Here is a 21,225-nt window from a genome sequence, read left to right on the forward strand (position 1 = left end):
CAGATGCGTGTTTAATATAGAGATTTCTCTCTGAGACATAGTAAAATGAGTTTCTCTGGCTTTCTCTCAGAAATTGCTGTAGACAGTACAGACACAGGTCCCTGGCTAGCTCTGTGTGTGTGCACAGTACATTTGCTGAACATGTGATTTGGATGTCCCTGTATTCTGATCCATTTCAGAATGAATCATCCGTATTTGTAGATAGGGAGGGACAATAGGTGATGGATGGTCAAAGATAAAACGAAGATACTGAGTCTTTTATCCTGCTACTTTTTGCTGCATGATATGGTTGAGGAGTTAGACTTGTTCCTTCTTCAGCTTTATCACCTTGGGGTTTTAGTTAGTTGTTTTGTTTTTTTTTTTTTGGTGATAGGACAAGTAATAGTCCAAAATAAATAATTGTATGAGTGTTCAAACCAGAAAACTGCACAGTTCTTGGTCAAATTTTATTTTACTGCAATTGTGCTGTGCAGCTTCATGTGTGCCAACCTGCACTGCAGCAACATCTAGCCACAGTCTCATCTCTTCACTGTGACTTGCCCTGTTGCACCCCTCATCCTCAGTTGATTTGCAGAATGAAGTGGAAGCCACTAAACTCCTCAGCCCTTCTGAGTCATACCCCTCCGGGCTGTCAGGTCCTGCGCTGACTGGCAGTGATGATGGTTTTCTATCACAGCAAGGGGAGGAAGGGGATGAACAGGAAATGAGTGAATTGGTTTTAATCCATCAAGGAGCCTGTTCAACACATGTGTAGCTGTCTCACATAGCTGAGTGGTAAATCCCTCTGGAAGCTGAAAGAATGGAGATTTTTCTTTTCCAAAAGTGATTGTTGGTTTGCTCTCAAATACTTCTTTCCAGTTTCAGTAAATAGGCTGTAAGGCTGAGTGGTATCCAGCCCATCCACATGTGGATGGAAAACTTTCTCTTGGAAAGTGTTAGTCATAATTTTCCATCATTATATAGATAGATTACTGCACAAGGTAATAAATAATCAGTTTAGAAAAATTTCACTTTACCTTAAGCTGTATATAACCCACAATGGAAGAATAACACTTAGGACAAACATTGTGTAAGCTGAGCAGGTATAATGTTGCCTTGCTCCTTCTTTCTTCCTTAAAGTGGAAGGTTTTGGTCAATGAGGTACAGTAACAAATTTTGAGAGGCAAATCTAATGGGTGACTGATGGTGAATGAGGCAAAATGCTGTTCTGAACTGGGATCTTTTCAGGACTTATGGCCATTTTGGCCAGCTTAGAATTAGTGGTGACATGGAAAATGAAATCCTAATTTGTAACTTAACAAGTATTCCTGCCTTATTTCAATGCCTGTTTTTATTAACTAATTGGTCACATTGCTTGGGTGTCACAATGGTAGTTGCCTTTAGAAAACTCTGTGCACAGAAGCAATCTACTTCCTTATAGAGCCAGTACATGGTACATGTGCAGTTTGAGCACAGCTCTACTGCTCTGTTCTCTGTGCAGGTACAGTCCTTCACTATTTTTTGCTTAGCATAAACACTAATGCTATTGGGCTGTATACCAAATGCAGACTGAATTGGTACAGGGATTTTGAAATATTTGAGCTGCTGGGTTGCCAGTAGATAAATCCACTTCTGCTGGTTTTGGCCTCCTTCAAGTTTACTTACCAAAACCTTTGAAGGAGAAGTTTCTTTTTATGATTTTTTGTGGTCGTGTAAAAATGTAGAAACCTACCATAAAACGAAGAAAAGTTCTTGTGTATGCTTCAAAGCAGGTTTCAGCATCTGGTTACTTCAGAGGCAGCTTGCTTTGTCCTCTTTGAAAAAGGACAGTTGCCTTTCAAGAGTTATACCTCTTTCCCCTCATCTCCCAGGAATCTGGAGTTGTTAGTAAGTTTCTTCTGTGAGGCTATTGTGCTTAACATGCCATCTGGGGAGATTTTCCAGCTGGCACAATTATGATGATGGGCTCAGAGATGAAGATAAGAAGCCCCTGAACTGAGATCGTTAAGCATAATTAGAATCTGTACTGCAGAATGGTTTAAGTAGGGCTGCTACCACCAGACCAGGCAAAACTTTGTGTCAAAAGTGAGCAACAGGAGGTTTCAAAAAGATGTGTCCAAAAAGATGATAAAGAGTAGCCAGGCCCTTTGTTCCTTTTCCTTCCCCAGCAGTAACAGATTTCTCAGGAAGAAGCAGGGATACACTGTGTCTCAAATCTCCCTGTGCTAAATACCCACTGGAGAGAGAAGAAGTATCTGCACTGGGGCATGAAGACCGAGGTGTAATGAGACTTCGTTCACCACTTGCCTTTATTAATGCAGATTAGGAGGAGGGGAGGGTGTAGCTGAAGAACTAGCTGTAGAGAAGGGTGGGCTGAAGAAGGCTTGACACAGTCTTAGTTTCTGGCAAGAAAGTGATGTCTGTACTTGGGACAAAACAATGGAGATGTGCTTTGCAATCTCAGGCTTTATTCTCAGATCAAATAATTGTAACTGATATTTTAATTATCAGAAGTGAATTTAAGGGGGCTATGGCCTCTCTTCTGTTCTCTTGAAGTTGACCCATGACATTCACAAGTAACAATCATACAGTTTGGAGTAATTGCCTGTTTCAAATCTAGATAGCAGCTGGATCCAGTTCTGGATCCCCATCATTGTTCTTCAGACAGAAAAGGTCCTGTCTGCTGGAGTAGGGACAGTCTTTCTTGTGTGAGCTGTTTCCACACGTTCATAACAGCTAGACAGGAGTTTCTACACCCTGTTGTTCAGGGTGGTGGCAGCAGTCCCATGAAATGGTGGCTGCAGCCCTCCTGCAGTGGCAGCTGTGGTTCTGTGGGAGCAGTGATCCTGTAGAAGGGTGGAGTTTTCCTCTGAAGGTCCAGCGGTGGTGTAGATGGGCCTGGTCTTCCTCTGGGAGTAGAGTGGAGAAGACAGCTGCTCCTCTGGGAATCCAGTGGAAAAAGGCTGCTGTGGCATTCCAAATGCCAGATTCTCTCCAGGTAGGAATGCTTGGCTCCTCCCCCAGGGAAGTCTCCCTTTTTGGTCTCTCCTTTCTTGGTCTCTCCAGTGAGTACTGGAGACTCTTCCACATTGAATCCACATCTCTAATAAAACTGCATCTAAAAAAGTAGGATTGTTTGCTGAACAGTTGTGTATTGATCAGTTCAGCTGCAGGCTTGCTTGGTTTGGCAGAAAGCAAGACAATTTAAGCAAACAAAGCAGTAGTAGCAATCACCTGGAGCTGTAGGCAAACTCCCCTGGTTTAAGACTTTACCAGAATTGGAGTCAAACCTGTTAAATTGACTTCCAGGCAGTTTTCATCAACCAGTCCCCTAGTGTCTGTGTGTGTGTGGCTGCTTTTGATCTCTTGCCTAATTAATTACAATTCTTTACCTTTGACAACCAGCAGAGGACATACCATTTGGTAAAATCTTAAATAATGAGGTAGCTGTGAAGCTTCAGACCTGCAGCAAACCTGTTGCCCAGCAGAAAAGGGAGAAAAGTAGGACAAAACCTCAAAATAGCTGAGCAGAAAAGTTTCTTACTAAACCAGGGGGAGACTTAGTCAAGTCTGCCAAAAGTGCTGCAGCATACATTGAAGACTGCAGCACTGGGGTGCTGTCAGATGGCTGGAGGGAATGTGTTGGGAGCTGAGCCCCTGAGTCTGAGAGCTTAGCTGCTGGATGGGGAGTTGGTTAATGCCATCTTTGCCAACTGTGGAGTAGCTCTTGTGGTGGATGGTGGGAATCTTGTGGAATGCTTGGCTTCAGACCTTGTGTGACTTCTACGTTGTGTCACTCTTGGTCTTGAAAGATGAGTCAGGGCAGTGCTGATGTTTAGTGTTGCCAGGTCCCTTTGAGACAAGCTGCTGTTGTGCTGCACAGTGTTGTTCCCCTGTGCACAGAGCTTCTGGGTACTTGTCCTGAGTGCCACATGCTAATCCAGCCTTCAAGTTACAAGGGGTGTGTCGCTGCTCTGTAGCCAGCCACTACAGCTTGGGACAGATAGAGATGTAATGTGATGCTTTGTCCTACCGTTACTATTTGAGGATCTGGCATCGGCAATAGATCTGATACAGCATCCTCCTTCAAGCCTCCAGGTACCAATGTATCTTATTCCCTGTCTTTCAAGAGAAGCCATGTGATATGAGCCCTTTCTCCCAAAATTTTCTTTGTATACCCCACACTATCTGGGATCAGCTTGTGCTCATCCATGCTTTTGTAATTCCTCCTTTCTGTCAGGTACCTGGAAAAGGCTGGACTTTGCAGCTGAGCTCAGTGTAGGATCAAATTGCTGCATCCTTATCTGGCTACAAAACCTCCTGTCCCAGAAGGAGCACAATCTGTGCCCCCTCTTGAAGCCCTTCCAGTGCCAGGACCTGTGACAGGCAGTACCCAATCTCTGCACTCGGGGTGAATCAAAGTTGAAGTCTGGGGGCCCTTGGTAAAAGTTTGCTGCTATTTATAAAAACAAAACAACACAAACCAGAAAACCTCAACTCCAACCAGACCCCCAAAAGCTACAACAGGAAACCTTGACTTGTTTAGACTGGTTTTTGATATCTAGATTGAATTGAGACTTTTTCAAGGGAATGGTCCAACTAAAACGAAACATTTTGCACAAATATGTTCACAGGAAATCTGTAGAGAAAGGGAATAAATTAGAAGAAGCAGATGCCTTTCCCCAGAAAGAGAAGCCTGAGGATCTCCTTAGGATATAGGAACCCTGCTTTGAGTTGAACAGAAACTGAGTTCAGTTCAGAGGTGAGCTGGTAACTATTCTTTCTTCATGTTCTCACCTTCAAATTTCCAGAGCTGGGTCCAGGAGAGTCATAGAATGATAGAATTTGGGTTGGAAAGGGACTTTTAGAGACCATCCCACATGGCAGTGAACAGGGACATCTTCAACTAAACCAGTTTGCTGATCTATCACCCCTCTGGACAACCTGTTTCAGTGCTTTGCCACATTACTTTTTTAGTAAAAAAAATTTCTAATTTGGATCTATTATCTTTTAGCTTAAAGTCCATTTCCTACTAATACAGGCCCTAGTAAAAAATTTGTACCCGTCTTTCTTGTAAGTCATTGTTAAGTAGTGAAAAGCCGCAGTATGGTCTCCTGGAGTCTTTTCTTATCTAGGCTCAGCTCTCAGCCTATCTTCACATAAGAGGTGTTCCAGTCCTCTGGTCATTTTTGTGGTTTTTCTCTACCTGTTCTAACAGGTCCATGTCTTTATTGTCCTGAGGATTCCACACCTGGATGAAGTACATCAGGTGGGGTCTCACTAGAAGTGTGTTGCTCTGTATTCTTCATGTTGCTCTGTATTTGGAATGATATTAAGGGTTTGTCCAAAGGACAGGATGACTTTTCTAAAAAAGCCAGCAATAGGGAAGAGCCAGTGTATTGTAGGGCATGGGGAACAGACTTCTTTTATTCATATTTATAGTCTGTCATGGGACTGGATGGTAGAGAAAATCACTTTGTTTCTCTCGGCTTGCACCATTTCCTAAAAAAGAAAAGTAACATTTTCTGCCTTATAGATAATAGGAGTTAGGTATTAAATAATGTCTATATTGGAAAAAAAAGGGGATAATGGGAAAGATGCTGTGTTGTACATCAATCCTTACCTGTGCTAGTTTGGACACTCTTCTCCCAAGACCACACAGTAACCTTCCCTCAAGGTGGTAAAGCCTACAGACACAGGTTGTGCTGCCTTTCAGAGCCTCTGCAGCATGGTGCTCCTGCTGAAATCCCACAGCTGGTTCCGTGAATGGGACATGAGCTCAGCTGATGCTGTGGTACATGCACACACATAAAGTTAAGGATGGCAAAAAAAACCCAGATGCTACTGTCTCCACTCCTTCTGTATCCTTGTTTTCACCTGTTCTAAGTACTGAGCAAGCCTGGTTCTTAGAGAGAGGATACAAAATAGGGCAGTGGTGGAAAGAAATGCTCTCAGAATGCTTTGTAGAAGGAAATAGGATGGAGTTTGTGTAAGTATCCCTTCAGTGATATGTTTTACATTTCTCCCTTTTTTTTTTTTTAACATCAGAATACTTTTACATGCAAATTCTTTGATTACTAATTACCTTAGGACTCTGACCCTTCAGTACCACAGCATGACACACAATTGTGTTAGCTGTAGGAAACTTTTGAACTTAACTGATGGTGAAGTTGGAAATAGTTTTTAGTGTAAGAATGAATTGCAGGACTCTTATATAGACCAAAGAAGGCTCTTTGCTTGCACTGTCTGTGTAGGCGGTATGCATGTGCTTTTCCCACCAGTGATGGAAAATCTTGGAGAGGGGTTTTAGTCTGTATGTGGTGCTGCAGTGGTGTGAGTGAGCTGTAAATGAAGCTGGGTACTGTGGGTAGGGTAAGTAGCTAGGTAGCTTCTGTCCCACACTGTCCTACACAACTGGTGTGACTGGTCCAGGCCTGTGCAATGTTTCTTGGGGGGCCAAAAGTATTAGCTGAGTCCTCAAGAACATTAATGTTAGTGTGGATTCTTGCTGTTGCCAAAAATGTTAGTAATGAAGAAGGTGAGAGCAGGGAAATGGGAATGCTGTTATCTGTGCAAGGCTGCAATGAAAATTCTTGTTAGAGCAAAGCATTTAACTGCCTTTGAAATTTCTTTGTGCTGGATTCCCAAGGTTGTGAGCAGGGAGAGGTAGAGATTTTTGGAGGAGTCCTGCAAGTTTGTTGCTGTTTGGATTGCCTGACAAACCATATTAAGGAAAACTACATGCTTCTTACTGCTGCCATCCTAGTTCCAGGGCAAATATTCCAGTTCTCTCAAAAGGAAAGGGAAGTGCCATCATGCCTGTCACAATATCGACAGCAGTTGCTGTTTTAATGATTGTATTAAGAGAAATGCTGACTGTCCTCAATCTTAGAGTGTATCAATTAGCTTTTTAAATTGGGAAGCAAGCTGGTAATAATCCCATGTATATGGCTGGTTTGTTACTTTGTGCTTTGATCTCATTAACCAGCATATGAACTAAAGGGAAGTTGCTATTGAAAAGAAAAAAACAGGGGGAGGAGGAGGCCAGGGAAGCAGTCCCGTGGTGAGGGTCATAAACTTGCAGTTCATGTGTAAATAAATGGAAGCAAGAGAATAAGCATGACTGCTTTATTTAATAACAGATCTAAACACTCAGGTAGAGCTCTGTAAGTGGGAATCTTTGAGAGGTTTGGAAAGCTATTGCATGCTAGTGAAATAGGGAAGAGGAGTGTTGCAAAGCTCTCAGTACCTCAGCTATTTTGGAACATGTAGGCCTTTTCTCAGCTCTGCAACCTGCTGGGGTTTTCCCATTAGCTGAGAAAGGAGGGGGATGGCAGAGAGCACGAGCACTCAAAAGCCTGTGTTACCTGCAGGTAGCAGCCTGCTCTCTGCTCTACCTGCTCTGCATCTCTCCAGTTACACCTCCTAGCAACCAGTGCCTTGGTGCAGCAACACCACTGGCCTGTGAGCCAAGTCCTGAGCTTGCATAAGAGCAAGGGTGGGGGGGGGGAGTGGGGACTGAATAGCAAAGTCTGGGATGAAAATGAGATACCAGCTGCCTCAGCTGAGCTCCACCCTTTCCAAGAATCTCAAAACAGGCACTGTCTCCTGGCAACCTTGACACAAATCACAGAGTTTCAGTTAAAAGAAGTCTATACAGTCTAAAGGACATATCCCATCACCAGGTGTGAACAACAAGGAGTCACTCATTTTACTCTTTCTGGAAGATCTGGCACTATAGATGGTCTTGGGTTTCACTCAGTGTCAGAAGGCAGTGAGTTAAAGGTGAAAGAGCATCATATTAGGATAGCTAAGAAGTGCCAAGAAAATGGTGTATTTTGTTTATTGTAAGCATGCCCTGACTATTGCTTAGGAACCAGATGTAGGACTTGGCCCCCTCCCTGCTGCACTGGAAGATGTGCCCTGCAATGCATGCACACATTGGCCTGTTGTGCATCTGAACATGGTTCTTTCAGCTGGCAGTCAAGGACTGACAGAGCTGATACCAGCCAATTTCTTGCCTTTGTAGTGGTTATGCTTTTGCAATGCTAACCTAATACTTTTTAGGAAGTACTCTTAGTCTTGGACCCTCAAGTGGCAATATTTCTCTGTGACAGGAGATATACAAGAAAGCAAAACTGAATTTTATCATGATTGCTTCTCCTTCCAGGAAAGCTGTCTTTTTAGATCTCCTGACAGCTGATGCTCAATTAACTGCTCTGAAGAAAAATTTCTGTGCATTTAAAATACTATGTATTATGCTGAGATAGAGGTAAAGCAGAAGTAAATGTTCATCTTTTGTTAAAGGCAGGGCTGTCACAAGGCTTTTAAAAAGATAACATGGGCAGAATTTAACTTTGCCAATCTGGCAATATCTGAGCTGTTCCTTCTGTGAGAAGTGGCAAGGCTGGGAGAGGGAGTTGGCATGAGCTGTGGCTGTTTGGGCCTGGGAGCTGCAGCAGGCTTCCTGTGCAGTGTGGTGTGGGTAGTTGTGGGGAGAAGCAGGCTCCCCCTGCCCCTTCTTTCAGCATCTGCCAGCCTGACCTTGTAGGGTGCTGAGTAGGCAAGGCTGGCAGGAGGCTTTAGCGCCTTTTTGTGGATCTGGCAGCCTGCTGCCCAAGGCAACTGTGTGCTTTGCCCATGCCTAGAGAAGTGGAAAACAACTGGCTATTTGAGCAAGTGATACTTTAACTTCATGCTTTCCAAGAAGCATTCCTTTTGGTGTGTGTGTGTGTGTTTGGTGTAGGCTTTTTTTTTGTTTGTTTGTTAGTTGTGGTGGGTTTTTGTTTCTTTGTTTGGGTTTTTTTTTTTAATATGACACTCTTGCAGAGATATGGCCTGGATTATGCTTACTGAAGCATTCAAGGGGAAAAGCTGCTCCTGTTTCTTTGCTGCTGTGGGGGCTTTTGCTGCCTGCTTGGAATGTAGGAGGGATCAATAATGGGTCAGTGAACCCTGGAAGGTCTGCCCAGTACCTTACCCCAGGTGTGATGGTGGTGGAGAGGGGGCTGACAGACAGGGTTAAATTTCATTGTTTTTTTGTTTTGCTCCTTTGAATGATGCCATTTTAATATTGATACAATTTGTACTCGTGGTAAAACAGTTAAAGCCCTGAGCTGTCATGTTGGTCTGCCCCAGATGATTAGTTTGATGTATGGATCTTTCTCCCTGCTCGGGTTGCCCAGCACAATGAGGGAATACTCTGGCTGTGCATGCTGCTGGAAACAGAGGTGTTAGCCAACTGCTTGAAAGCAGGATATATTTTTCCTTTGGGACTTGGTTTTAAAGGAAGACACTTACTCAGCTTTTGAGGCTTCATGGCATGTCAGCTGCTCTTGCAGGGAAGTCGGTGCAAACCTGAAGTGTAGAGCCAGATTTCTCTGTGTAATCCCAGCTGGGTCTGCAAATCTCTGCAAGGAGCCGCTTGATCCCAGGAGGGCACCTTCAGAGAGCTCCCATCTTCTCTTGTTATACCATTGGACTCAAAAGCTGAATTTGCTCAGCATGTGATGACAGATTTGATTATTCAGCAGTAATTTTATTGTAAACTTTGCTTCTCTTTATCTTTTTCTTGCCTTTCCCTGTAAACTGCTCTTTGCCTGTTTTTAAAATTTTTTGAATTTTTTTCTTGAGATCGTCTTTCGTTGCTTTCTCTTCCCCTGTATGTGTGCCTTTTCTCTGAGGTATTTGCCTTGGGCTTTGTTGTTCATGGGCAAAGAAAAAGCAGCCCTTATATATGGGCCGTGTATGTGCATAAATAAAAAAGGCAGGAATTTATTGTTGGTATAACTAAATTCATAACACTCTAATTCATGAATAATTTTACTTTACCATTAATTATGACCTAAAAAAGAAGGACTAATAATGCATTAGGGTAATTCTATATAAAAATATCTGAATAATTGTGATAGTGCAATTAAAACTGTAATACATTTATTTGTTTCTGTTTGTTTTTTCTGGTGTTATGCTCATCCTTATACTGTTCCTCTGGATCTTAAAGTCAGTAGTTAAGGGTAAATCTTCAGCTTTGTAGCCCTTCTCTGGGAAGAGTATGAAGTGGATTTTACTGGATTCTTCTTTACTCCAGGGTTTATCTGGGTAATTTTTTATATGTTTACTAATGCACTTGCACATCTTGCACTTGTACAACTCCACAGTGCTTCTGGAATTCACTATATATGGTGTCTTGAATGCATGTTATATAATTTTTCTTTGTTTTATTTGCTACCCCTAAAAGTTGGTTTTTTTCAGCTCCAGGTCTGTATGTTTTTTTAACAGACAGTGGGTGAATTGTTTGCAGCAGTTTGGTCTCTAATAGCAAGCACGTGCCTCCTCTCTTACCATCCCATTCCTGTACTCCTCTGCACTGTGTCCTGCTTCTCCACTTCTCAAGGCCTCTACTCTTATATCATGCCAGCATTTTTCTTCATTATGCAGTCATTAATTGTAAATATCTCAGGCTACATAAAATAGCTGTTGGTCAATGTTGTTTTTATAAAATTATGGTTGTACTCCACAAAAGATAAACAGAAGTAAAACAAATCATCTATAGACACCTGGTCAGTTACAGAAATTGCTGTCACAGCTCAACCAAGTAAAACAGAGCTACAAGCAGGTCAAGAAAAGTTCAGAGCAGGCAAACCCAGGCAGCCCAAGGCCTCTGAGACTCAGTAAAAAGCTTGTGGACTGTTGCTGAAAATGGCAAATCTGGGGCTAATAGCCAGATACTGATTGTAGAGGGACTGGATCTTGAGAGCAAGTGGAAGGGTGGAGCACAACTAGGGAGCAAGAGATCCCCAAAGCAGGTGTCTTGGCTGGTCTGTCAGGACAGATTCTTTTCTCCATGTTGATGTTCCTGGGACAGCTGTAATTTTGGGAGATCTCAGCATATGGAAACAGGTCTTTCCCCAAGAATTAACATAGTATGCTGTGATTTTGTAGTGTTCCTTGTGGAAAAAGTTGCATTTTCTGTCTTGCATGTGAAGCTGTTCAGGTTTTGAGCCGTATTCTGGCTGTTTTATCTCTCTTGGTCACACCTTGAACCAGTCAGGTGCTGCTTGAGCCTCCATTTCCTAGGTCTTCTCAGTCTTTCTTGTGTGTCTGATCAGCACGTTTTCTGGTCATTAACTATCTCAGTGATCCTTTTGTTCCTCCAGCCTACCTATCATCAGTTGCCCATTGCTCTAACCCCTGTGGCTGCTGCTCATCTGCAGTATTCCGTGGGTGTTTGCCAAGAGTGCTGAAATAAAATGCAGCCCTGCAACTCCTAGCCCAGTTGATTTGATACTTTGTGTAGGTGTATTGCTGGCATTGCTTCCCTGCCCTAGGGAAGTGAGTGGTTTTGGAGAGAGGGAAGGAGAAATGTGCACTCTCTGTGTGCATGTAAATACTATAGTCAGCTGTGAGCCATATGTATGCATGTGTCTTTGTATATACCTGTGTGTGTGTGTGTGTGTGTGTGTGTGTGTATGTGTCTATAGAGGCATTTGTCATCAGTGCCCTGTTTCTTACAAAGCTCGTCAGATGTGCAGACTGACAGACATTTCAGTCTGTGTAAGTTCATGTAATGGAGCTGCTTTGCACGGCTCCATTTTCCTACCTACCTTTGTTGCAGGCTGGAGTACAGGTGGAATATTCTGCAATGCAGCAGAAATGGTCTGTCCCTGGTTCTGCCAGGACAGGGTTTTATTCCTTGTTTCTCATTCATGATGATTTTTTTCCCTCTCCTGGCTTTGACTTGTTAAAGGGAATGGGGTTGTTTTGAAGGTGAAGTTCCTGCTGAATCATTGGTGACTAGGTAGCCGTGAGCCATAACAATTAACTGGAAACATTTTCATCTTCCTTGCAATTGTAATGATTCCCAGTTAGTAAGCTGGTTTAAATTTAATGGTTTTGCTCTGAGGCCTTTTTTCCCCTCTGCTTTCCCTACATGCACTTCTTGCCCAAGTCTTTCACAATTTGTCTGGCTTAGCTCTTTGCCTCCCAGGAAAGGTGCCTCCTTATTTTGCAGCTCTGTAAAAAGCCATCGATCTCCTGAGGGTACTTCTGCCATGTCTCTGGCTCCAGTATGGCTCCTCTGGAGTTGTGTACAACTTATCCAGTGGAAGATGAGACCCAGGCTGTCTTTCCTCTGCATCTATTTCGTGTGAAGTGCTTTCCTGAGTCATCACCCTGCCTTGTATTTGCCCAGTGTCAGAAGGGTTGCTAATTTTAAAAATCATCCTCTTCTTTTTCACTACCTCCTTAAAAATAGACCTTTAAATAGCATGAAAACCTCCAATGGTAGATTAAGTATTTTCCACATGGAATAGTTGCAGGAGTGAGGATATGTTGCACTGAGATCAGCTGGACCTGCTAGAAATCACTGTAGCCAGCCCATGTGGACGGGCAGCACTTTCACTCTAGGAGGAGGTAGGAAGGGCAGGAAGGAAAACTTCTGCAGTTTCTCATCTGTGGTCCTGGTAAAGCTGAAACTTCAGTGGTGCCTTGTGTATGCAAGAAGAGAGGCCTGGGCTGATCAATGTTACAGTCACAATCTCTGCTCGTTATTCGATCTTTTTATCTATTCATGTGTTGAGTTTTTTAAAAGTATGTTTAAAATGTTTTGGATGCTGTTTCAGATCTGTGCATCTGTTCTCTGCCATCTGCAGCTTGAGACACAGCTGGTTGTTTTAAAGATGTAGTCTGGCAGGTGGAAAGGGGCTGCTGAGAGCAGCCAGTGAAAGCTGTCGGCTGTGTGTGGCAGGAATTCGTGTTGGCCCTCCCTGTGCAGGGCAGGAACTGAGGAGAAGCTTTCTGGGCACTCAGCCCTGTCCCCTCATCTGCAGCAGGGCCTGTTCAGGTAGACAGGCACAAACAACATTGGCTGCAGAAGATCATGAGGATGGTAGCATCCCTGCCATATGACAGGGAGAGAAAGCTGCTTGTTTTTTGGATGTCATTGGATCATGTAGGTATTGGTGGAGATTTTGCAGGGCTCTCAGCTTTGAAGCTCAGCTTCTGTAATGGACGAAGTGAATTCAGTAGGCTGAAATGGTAGTGAGAACAGAAGTTGCCCTTGTCTGTTTGGGGATTATCCCTATAAATCCTTGTCAGTTCAGCTCTGCTGCAATTTCCTCTACTTCTCTCTCTCCTCTCTCAGTGTGAGTGCAGTGTGTGTTTTAAGATGTCTCTGAAAGTCAAATTTCTGGAGGCTGAGAAAAAAGTCTGGACAAGTATCTTAAAATATGCCCTGTTCTTCCCTAGGACTGGACTGTTGGAGGCAAGAAATTGTACTTCAGTTTGTCACAGTTCTTCCTGTGGTTTTTTTTGAGCAGAGCCTATTGTTTGATGTGTTTGAGCTCCTGCTCCTGCAGATTTGGGGTGCCATGCAGACTTTTAAATAGAGCAAGTATGTCCCTGGTTGGCAATCAGAAATTTCTACCCTATTAGTTTAGTGACGCTAAATATATCACTGACTTTCTTTTTCACAGTGGGCTTCTTGTTCAGTATTCATGGCTTTTCATTAGCCTGCATTGGTTTCTGAAGCATGAATTTAGCTGCACCTCTCAGGCTTCCACCTTTTTAGTTCTCTCTATCACAGATTGGTACAGGGAGCTCTGGAGGCTTTTCTGCTCAGGCAGTGACACCCAGCTCTTAACCTCTCACTAGATAGATCTTTCTTCTCAGCATGCATGTAATTAATACAGTTTGCATGAAAATGCCTATTCAGTTACATAGTCAGTGTGCACATCCTCTCATCACTGTTAACCCACTCCCAGTACTGGCTATGAATTAAAGAAGCTTTTTGGCAGGAAGAATTGCCACATAGAAAATTAACACCAGCTTCTGTAGACACTACTTTGCTCTGATCAAGCTTGCCATGGCAACCAATGCAGTGTAAAAAAGATTTTGTTCTTATCAAAGTCTTTTTTTTCTCCCATGCGTTTAGTGCATAGAAAGCTATTTTGCACTCTCATTTGAATAGCTTTGGGTGAGGGGAAGAGAGCAAGGTATGAGCCAGAAATTGAGAAATGGACCAATTTTGAAGGGATGGGACTGTTTGCTCTTTTCATTTTTTTCTTGTAGTGGCATGAAAGGAGTATATTGTAGGGGAAAAAAAAGAAAGCTAATGTTTGTTTTCATGTTTTAATGGAGTTTTCTTTCCTCTGTACAGCATCCTCTTCATAGCATAGGCTCCATGCATTTGGGAGAGGAGGACTTGACACATGAGCTTTGCCTTCAGTCATGTGTCCCATGAAATAGGGCAATGCTGAGTTGGTTGGTAGATTGGAAAGGAATGCTAGTGCAGCATTTTAATTTTCCCAAACCCCTTGTAAAGGGAACCTGTAGAGGAAGGAGAAGGGAAAACAGACTTCTGCAGAAATTTGATTTTTGTCAGCTCGCTGAGGAAGGAGATGGCTGGGGTAAGGCAGCTGATAATAGGGGGATGTTCTGGGAAACAGGAGGACAATAAGAAGAGCAAAATATCCAGAAACTTTGATTTGGTAAGTGCAGAAGTGAAGCCAGTAGAAGAAAAGTCAAAAGTAAAGGTGCATGGAGTGACCCACTGCCACTGACTTAGTGAGTCAGATACTTTGTGTAAGTGTGATCCTGACATTTGATTCCTCTCTACTCCTAATATGATACTTAGCCCAGGAAAATTGCTCAGTTTTATATTTTGTGGGTATTTTTGCTTTTGCTGGAGCCAGTGGAAACTACTGTGACATTCCATACCTACCCCCTTCTTTCCTCTCCTTGTCCCTCTCCCCCCTCCATCCCTGTTTTTTATCTGCGTATATGATGCACAGCTGTGAACATATGACCTTCATGGAGGTTTGGGAAGTTCTGCAAGAAACTTTACTTGTTGGTTGATACAAATGGGCTCCCTGATGGACAATGCTCATGTTGTTGGTAAAAACCTTCGACATTGCTGTGACAGCTAATTCTGTCCTTCCCTTGTGTTACCTGGATGTCCCACAAGAAAAAGGCATACAGGGAAAGATTGCCCAGCTAAGCTGTTTATAAAAGCTGCTTGCATCAGGAAGGTGTGCTTAATGGTTGTGAGGTGGCACCATAGACCTAGAAATAATACCTTTCAATATGTGTATCATTGCCAACAGCCTCTGCAGGAACCAGCAGGCAAACAAACAAGACACTTGATCTTAGCTGGCTGATGTATGGTTTGTACAGCAGTAATCCATACAGCAGCAAATAGTTTCTGTAAGTATCTTGGAAATCAGAATATGCTTGTGGATTAAAAAGGTGCTGTAATTGTCAAGCCTTGTCTGCAGCTGCAGAGGAGGTAGGGTTTGTGCTGAAACAAGAGTGCTAACAATGTTGATATTCTCAAAAGCTAATGTGTGCCAGGCTCTGTAGGTCTCGTGAGGTGTTTCTGGAGCTAGCCTTAGTCTGCATGTTGGCACTAGCATTCAAAAATATCTCTTCAGATGAAGGTGTCTTGAGCACTTGAATTTGTTTTGAAAGCTTCAGTTTGGGAAAGGGGTGGAGTGTGTGGAACAGGTGATGTGACCATTATGGAACTTTGGGTTTGAAGTACTTTGCCCTGTCTACATACACAGTTGGTAGCTGTGAATAAAAAGATCAGTGCTCTCTTACCATTCATCCTTTCCTATCCCTCTGGCTGTAGAGTACTGAATGCAGCCTTATAAAGAAGCAGACAAAGGTGGAGGATGGTTATATGGGTGTATGCTCTTTGATGCAACTAATTTTCCATGGTAGTTATATTTATTATTTTAACTACTGTGAGATTAAAGCAAGCATAAATAGAAAGGTGTAGAAATTTTGACTCTTTCAAGGGCTTGGTAACCTTACTGGATAGGAGGCACTTTGGAGTAGGTGGGTCAGTAAATAGACCATTCAGTGTCTCCATTCAGTTTATTTTGTTAGACTGATTTTCTTTGCTAAAATGGAGCATGCCCAGAGTATTAATGGGCTCTGAACTATTTTATTTAGGAATCTGCTGCAGGTTCTGCTGGATTCAGCTGAGCTGTGAGTGAGCAAGCATTGGAGGCCACCCTGTGTCATTGAGCAGCTTAGGTTGTAAAAGAGCTTCAGACCATGGCCAATTAGCCTAACACTGCCAAGCCATCACTAAACCCTGTGTGCCACATCTCCACATCTTTTAAATGCCTCTGGGGATGGCAATTCAACCACATCTTTGGGCAGCCTGTTCCAGTGCTTGACAAGCTTTTTTGTGAAAAAATATGTCTTAATATCCAATCTAAACCTTTCTGATGCAACTTGAGGCTGTTTTCTGACACTCAGAAGAGATTAAAGAACTAGAAATAGTTTTTGCCTGTTGTGGAATTGTGCTCTTTAGGATGGAAGGGACTAGAAACCTTCCCAAACATTTTGAGAGGGAGCTAGTTTACAAACTTGGATGCTCCTGACTCCCAGAAAAGGATCTGTGCCCCGCTGTATGATTGATGGTTTGTGGTTTGCCATCTTGCTTAGTAGGGTATCCTTGGAGTTGGCCAAAGTCTTCATTGCCCTTGTGTGTGGCAGAGAGGAGAGGAATGGTGGAAAATCAGCATGGGACAGCATTGCAGTATGGTAGCTTTTATTGGGTAGCAGTTAATTTAAGAAAAGAAGTTCAGAAGACTAATTAATCCTGGCTAAATGGCTTGGCAAGAAGGTCATAACTAATTACTAAGTTGTGTTAATTATTAACTGACAAATCAAAGTATCTTCTTTTGCTGAGCTTATGAATTAAAATTACTATTTCATTATGTGAATCAGTGCATGTTCACCTGTAAGGAGATACTAATGATTTATCCCTCTGCCTCTCCAGGTAGTGTTTGTTAATATGGTCAAACTCATGAATCAAGCATAGAGTTGTCTTAAGACAAAGTTAAAACATCCACATCTGTGATAGCTGCCCTGGCACTGAGAGCTATGTGGCTCTTCAAATGGTCTGTTGATTTGCCTTGCTGTGTGAGCTGGGTGGTGGCTCTTACTTCCCCTGTAGGCTCTGGATTTGGCCAAGGTCTGGAGAGGGGGGAGGAAGTCTGATGGCACACAGGCTGTTCTGGGGTGCCACTGTGCTAAAATTCATGATTGTAAGTGGCCAGAAGTTCAGCCCTGTAAGTTAATAGTGGCAAAGCCCTGGACCTTTGTGGCTCACTACACTATTCTAGGAAGTGGTTTGTTTGCTTGCTTGATTTGAAGACCATGGTTTATGTTTTGTATCTTTCATCTGTTTTTTAAACTGTGTTCACTTTTCTGATGTCCTGTTTCTCTGCCGAGTTCCTCACAATAAAACAGAAACTTGACTTTAAGAGCTGCATAAGAAAGTCTTTGCAAAGATTTCATGTCTTCCCTTTATTCTTTCTGGTTTTTTTAAGCTTGTTTTAAGCAAAATTCATCCTTGTTTTAACTCGGCAGGATTTTGGTCCATTAACCCTATCAATCATAATGGGGTTTTTGCTTTGCTTTTCTGATTAGCTGGAAGCTTGGGATTAGATAGGTTTTCACATCTGCTAACTTCCTATTTCATATCTTGTGATTTGTAAGGCTTAACCTTCCCTGACTTGCTGATGGAACACAAACCACCTGCTTCTTTGCACTAATCCCTCAGAAATATGTAGCATGGCTTTGATTTGAAACTCTCCAGTTTGGTTCCCCAGGATAAAAAGTGCAAAAGGATCAATTCTGGTCTTGAACAAACTGCTTATCCATACTTTCTCTGCTCTTCCACAAGGTTATATCTCCAACCATGGCCATCTGCCTTTTAAGAAAGGCAAAAAAGTCAAGAAAGTTTGGTGCCCTTATTACCTTAGCCTTCGGGATAAGGTATGAATGGATAGGGTTGTATGAAATGGTATGGCTGGAGAGTAGACTGAGGGAGGGTACCTGCATATCCTGTGCATCCTTGGTGCTTTGGATGCTGGCTTTGAGCTAGCAGTGCTAATGGAGTGTGGGAGGTTCAGCCAAGGACTCTCAGTTTAACGTATTGGTGTGTCATTTCTCTTTTCTGCCCTCTTTTCAAAATTGACACTCCTCATGGCAGTGTTGCCTGGTCAGACCAAAGACCAAAGCTGCCAATGCTAGGTGAGGAGATGCCAGAGACATTTCAGGGCCTGTCTACGATGAGCTATGCCTGTGGCACTCCTGGCCCTGCCTGCTGCTGGGGATGTGGAGCAAGGCCTGGAAGGATGTGGCTCTTGCTCTAGGTGCCAAGGTGTGCTTTGTCCTGTGTGTGTGTGTGCACCGCCTGTCTTGAAATGTTGGTGAGGTTCTGCAGTGGATTTCTGTTGTGCCTCAGCTTTCTGCCCTTCTGATTTGCTGTTTCAGGCCAACTCCTCTACTTCTCCTGTGTGTCCTGCACGTTTCTCCCAGTTATTGATGTCTGTAGCCTGGCTTGTATTGCAAGCAAGCCCCAGGATGGTGGTGATGTGAGTGAAATCCTCAGTGTAGCAAAGGCTGCTGGGACATCCTGCAGTGCTCCCCCAACACTGCAGTGAAGGAAGAGCTGGGACTCTCCAAACTGCAGCAGTGTGTTCTTCTAGAGGGACAGGCAAAACCCACAGTTTCTGTTTTAGAGGTGAAGCGAAAAATACGGCACGAGGTCATCAGAACAATTGTTATTCTATTTTTTTATTCCCATAACAGCATTTTCTGTTACTGGTTGTTACTTTTCTCTGCTGCAAGACATGTGCTGTTAAATGAAGATTTAAAAATGGTGTATAAGGTATTTCTGGAGAGTGGGGAAGGCTGCAGTACCTGTGGCTGTTGTAGGTCTAGTTTTGGTGGGCTGAGACATGGAGGCAATGTGCTATGGGCAAGAATAGTGGGAGATGAGGTCTCTTCTCCTTCCTTTCCCCCCAGTCAGCATAGAGGTGTTTTGCTTACAGTGGAGCTGATTATATTGCTTACCAGGAGCTTAGTATTGCTTGCTTTAGCAGTTCATCTTACTGAGAGATACTGCAAGGTCCCTGAGCAAGCTGTTTATGCAGATAGACTTCTCAGGGAAATAGCTTTTTGGCATTGTGTGTCTTCACTTCTCAACCAGCCAGTCACTTGTGCTATACTCAGTGGTTTCTGTCCTGTCTATTGTTAAGGTCAGGCACAGAAATTCAGTGCCTTTCATTCCCCTTCATCCCCCCTGAAATCTTTTCCAAAAGATCCCCCCTTTCCTTCTTCCCTACCTTCTTACTCTTACTTACTCTTCTACCAGACATGGTGCTTTGGTGCCCAGCAGACAGGGTCAGTTTTATGGCAGGAGACATAATCCATTAGGGCTTTGCATAAGCTTTCATGGCCAGCCTTTCTGTCCAGCTGGAACAATCAGACTCGGGGGTCCTGGAGGGTGGAAAGGTAATTATTTATGGTACTAGCAAATGGTATTCCTCAACATGGGAGAGACATTATTTCCCTCTGGACTGCTCTTTTGCTTTCTGTTTTTTAGTTAACCTCAGCTCAGTCTGAGATTAGGGGATAAAACAGCTTTTTGGGGCTACTTTTGACGCTTTTTGTTCTTTTCCAACAAGGATAGCTCTTTGGTTATCTTTATATGTGTGGTGATGTAATCTCTTTGTTTTTGTGTTTCCTTTTTCTAGGTGTGTTGTTGTGCTGTTCAACCCTAGAAAAAATAAGCAACACCATATTCTAAACAGCTCCAGGTGAGTAAAGCTTTAAGCTGGGCTTGCTTTCTATGAGGTGAATTCAAGACTTTTATGGCTTGACTGAGGTTCAGGAGCTGCTGTTGCTTCAGACTAAATCCCCTTGGTTAGAGTTGCCTTGGGGACAGGCTGCCTGCTGCTTGACTCCAGCTCCTTCTCACATGAGGTGCTATTGCTGGCAAAGTACCACCTCATAAGCATTGTAATGATCATGGCATGGAGGGGATCTTACTACAGCTCCATGGTATCAGACATTTTTTTTTTTCTCCACCTAAAATGATGACCTCATTATTGAAGCCAGCAGTGTGACATGGTCCTGCACCTGGAATAAAGGTGCAGCAATGAACCTCGAGTTTTGGAGCTTTTCTGTTGCCATCAGCTGCTGTTTGAGACCTGGGCAGAGAATCCCCATGGCAAAGCAAAACCATTATGTCAGGCTATTATGGGTGACTTTAGCATTTTTTCATTTTGTCCCAGCCTACTCCCCAGTCATGATGTATTGAAATGAAGTCACATGTTGGAAATGTTTCTCAGTGTTATTTTCTCTGTTTTAGGAAAACAATTACAGCACTCGCTTTCTCTCCAGATGGAAAATACTTGGTTACAGGAGAGGTAAGTGTGAGAAGAGAGAGGGCACACCTTGTCCTTTGCATTTTGAAGTAGGGCAGAGTGGCTTAGAAGAAACAGGCTGTTCTCACACAGAGAAGTGAGTTCCAGTGTGGCCTCACTGTTCAGTGGACCTGTTGGCTTATGGGTGGCACTGGGTGCTCCTGCTGGGAGTTTTTTAACATGTCAGCTTGGGGGATGGGTCTTCTGTGGTGGCATCTGTGGGCTGAAGATAGAGTGGAAATAAGCAAAAGGACACGCAACATCCTTCTACTCTAGCATCAGTGAAGAGTACTTAGATGGTTCAGCATATTGGCCTGAGCTTAGCACTGTTGTTTCAGGATTTCAGGAAGTAACTCGAGCCAGAAAGTGTTGCAGGAAAAATGAAAAGTGCATGTGGAGTGGAGTTTTAGGAATAGTCACAGAAGATGCTGGTGCCTGTGGTTTGGCATTGTTTGTTTGGCTGGAGGCAGCAATTGCTTCCTCTTTCCCAACATGCCCAAGGGGGTGAATAAGGATGCGTACACTGTGTGTCTGTTCTGCATTAGAAATTCAAGACATGGGCTGTGTCATGAGGCTGGGATTGCTGAATGTTAAAAATCCACAGAAATGCTGACCTTCATATGTTTGGGCTGAGTTTGCTCTTGTGTTTGATTAATGGCAGTTTACCACTAATCCCTGTGCTTCTGTAAGAGATGGGGAGGGAGCATATGTGAGACAGGTCTCCTACTGAGCCTCAGCCACAGGGAGGAGAACTGTGTTACTATCCTGTGTTGGAGCTGTCAAGGTGGAGACTGTTCTCTCCAGAGGCCCCCAGTGTGGTCACTATGATGGCAGCTGTCATGTCACCAAGGTGGCTCCAAACCTGGTCTTGAATCCTGTATGGATCAGACTGAGGGTAGAAACAAGAGTGGTATTTTTTGGATGCACAATAAAAGGTTAGATTGGCACATAAAAAGTTAGCATAAATTTTCCATTATTAGATGTTGTGATTAGGTTTTTTTTTTTGGTGAAAACA

The 21,225-nt window shown here is 43.3% G+C and overlaps 1 protein-coding gene across 7 annotated transcripts in view; it reads left to right on the forward strand.

The window, feature by feature from the left end:
• Positions 1-21,225, forward strand: part of MAPKBP1 (mitogen-activated protein kinase binding protein 1) — a 100,567-nt gene that overhangs the window by 33,683 nt on the left and 45,659 nt on the right. For all 7 annotated transcript variants that reach the window (XM_031505018.3, XM_021533486.3, XM_085580302.1 and 4 more), the window contains exons 4-5: positions 19,539-19,601; positions 20,156-20,213. In XM_031505018.3, the coding sequence (XP_031360878.2) occupies positions 19,539-19,601; positions 20,156-20,213 (121 nt within the window). The remainder of the gene's footprint in view (positions 1-19,538; positions 19,602-20,155; positions 20,214-21,225) is intronic.

Source organism: Lonchura striata, chromosome 5 (genome assembly GCF_050655825.1).
Source record: "Lonchura striata isolate lonStrDom1 chromosome 5, ASM5065582v1, whole genome shotgun sequence".
In the NCBI taxonomy this organism is placed as follows: domain Eukaryota; kingdom Metazoa; phylum Chordata; class Aves; order Passeriformes; family Estrildidae; genus Lonchura; species Lonchura striata.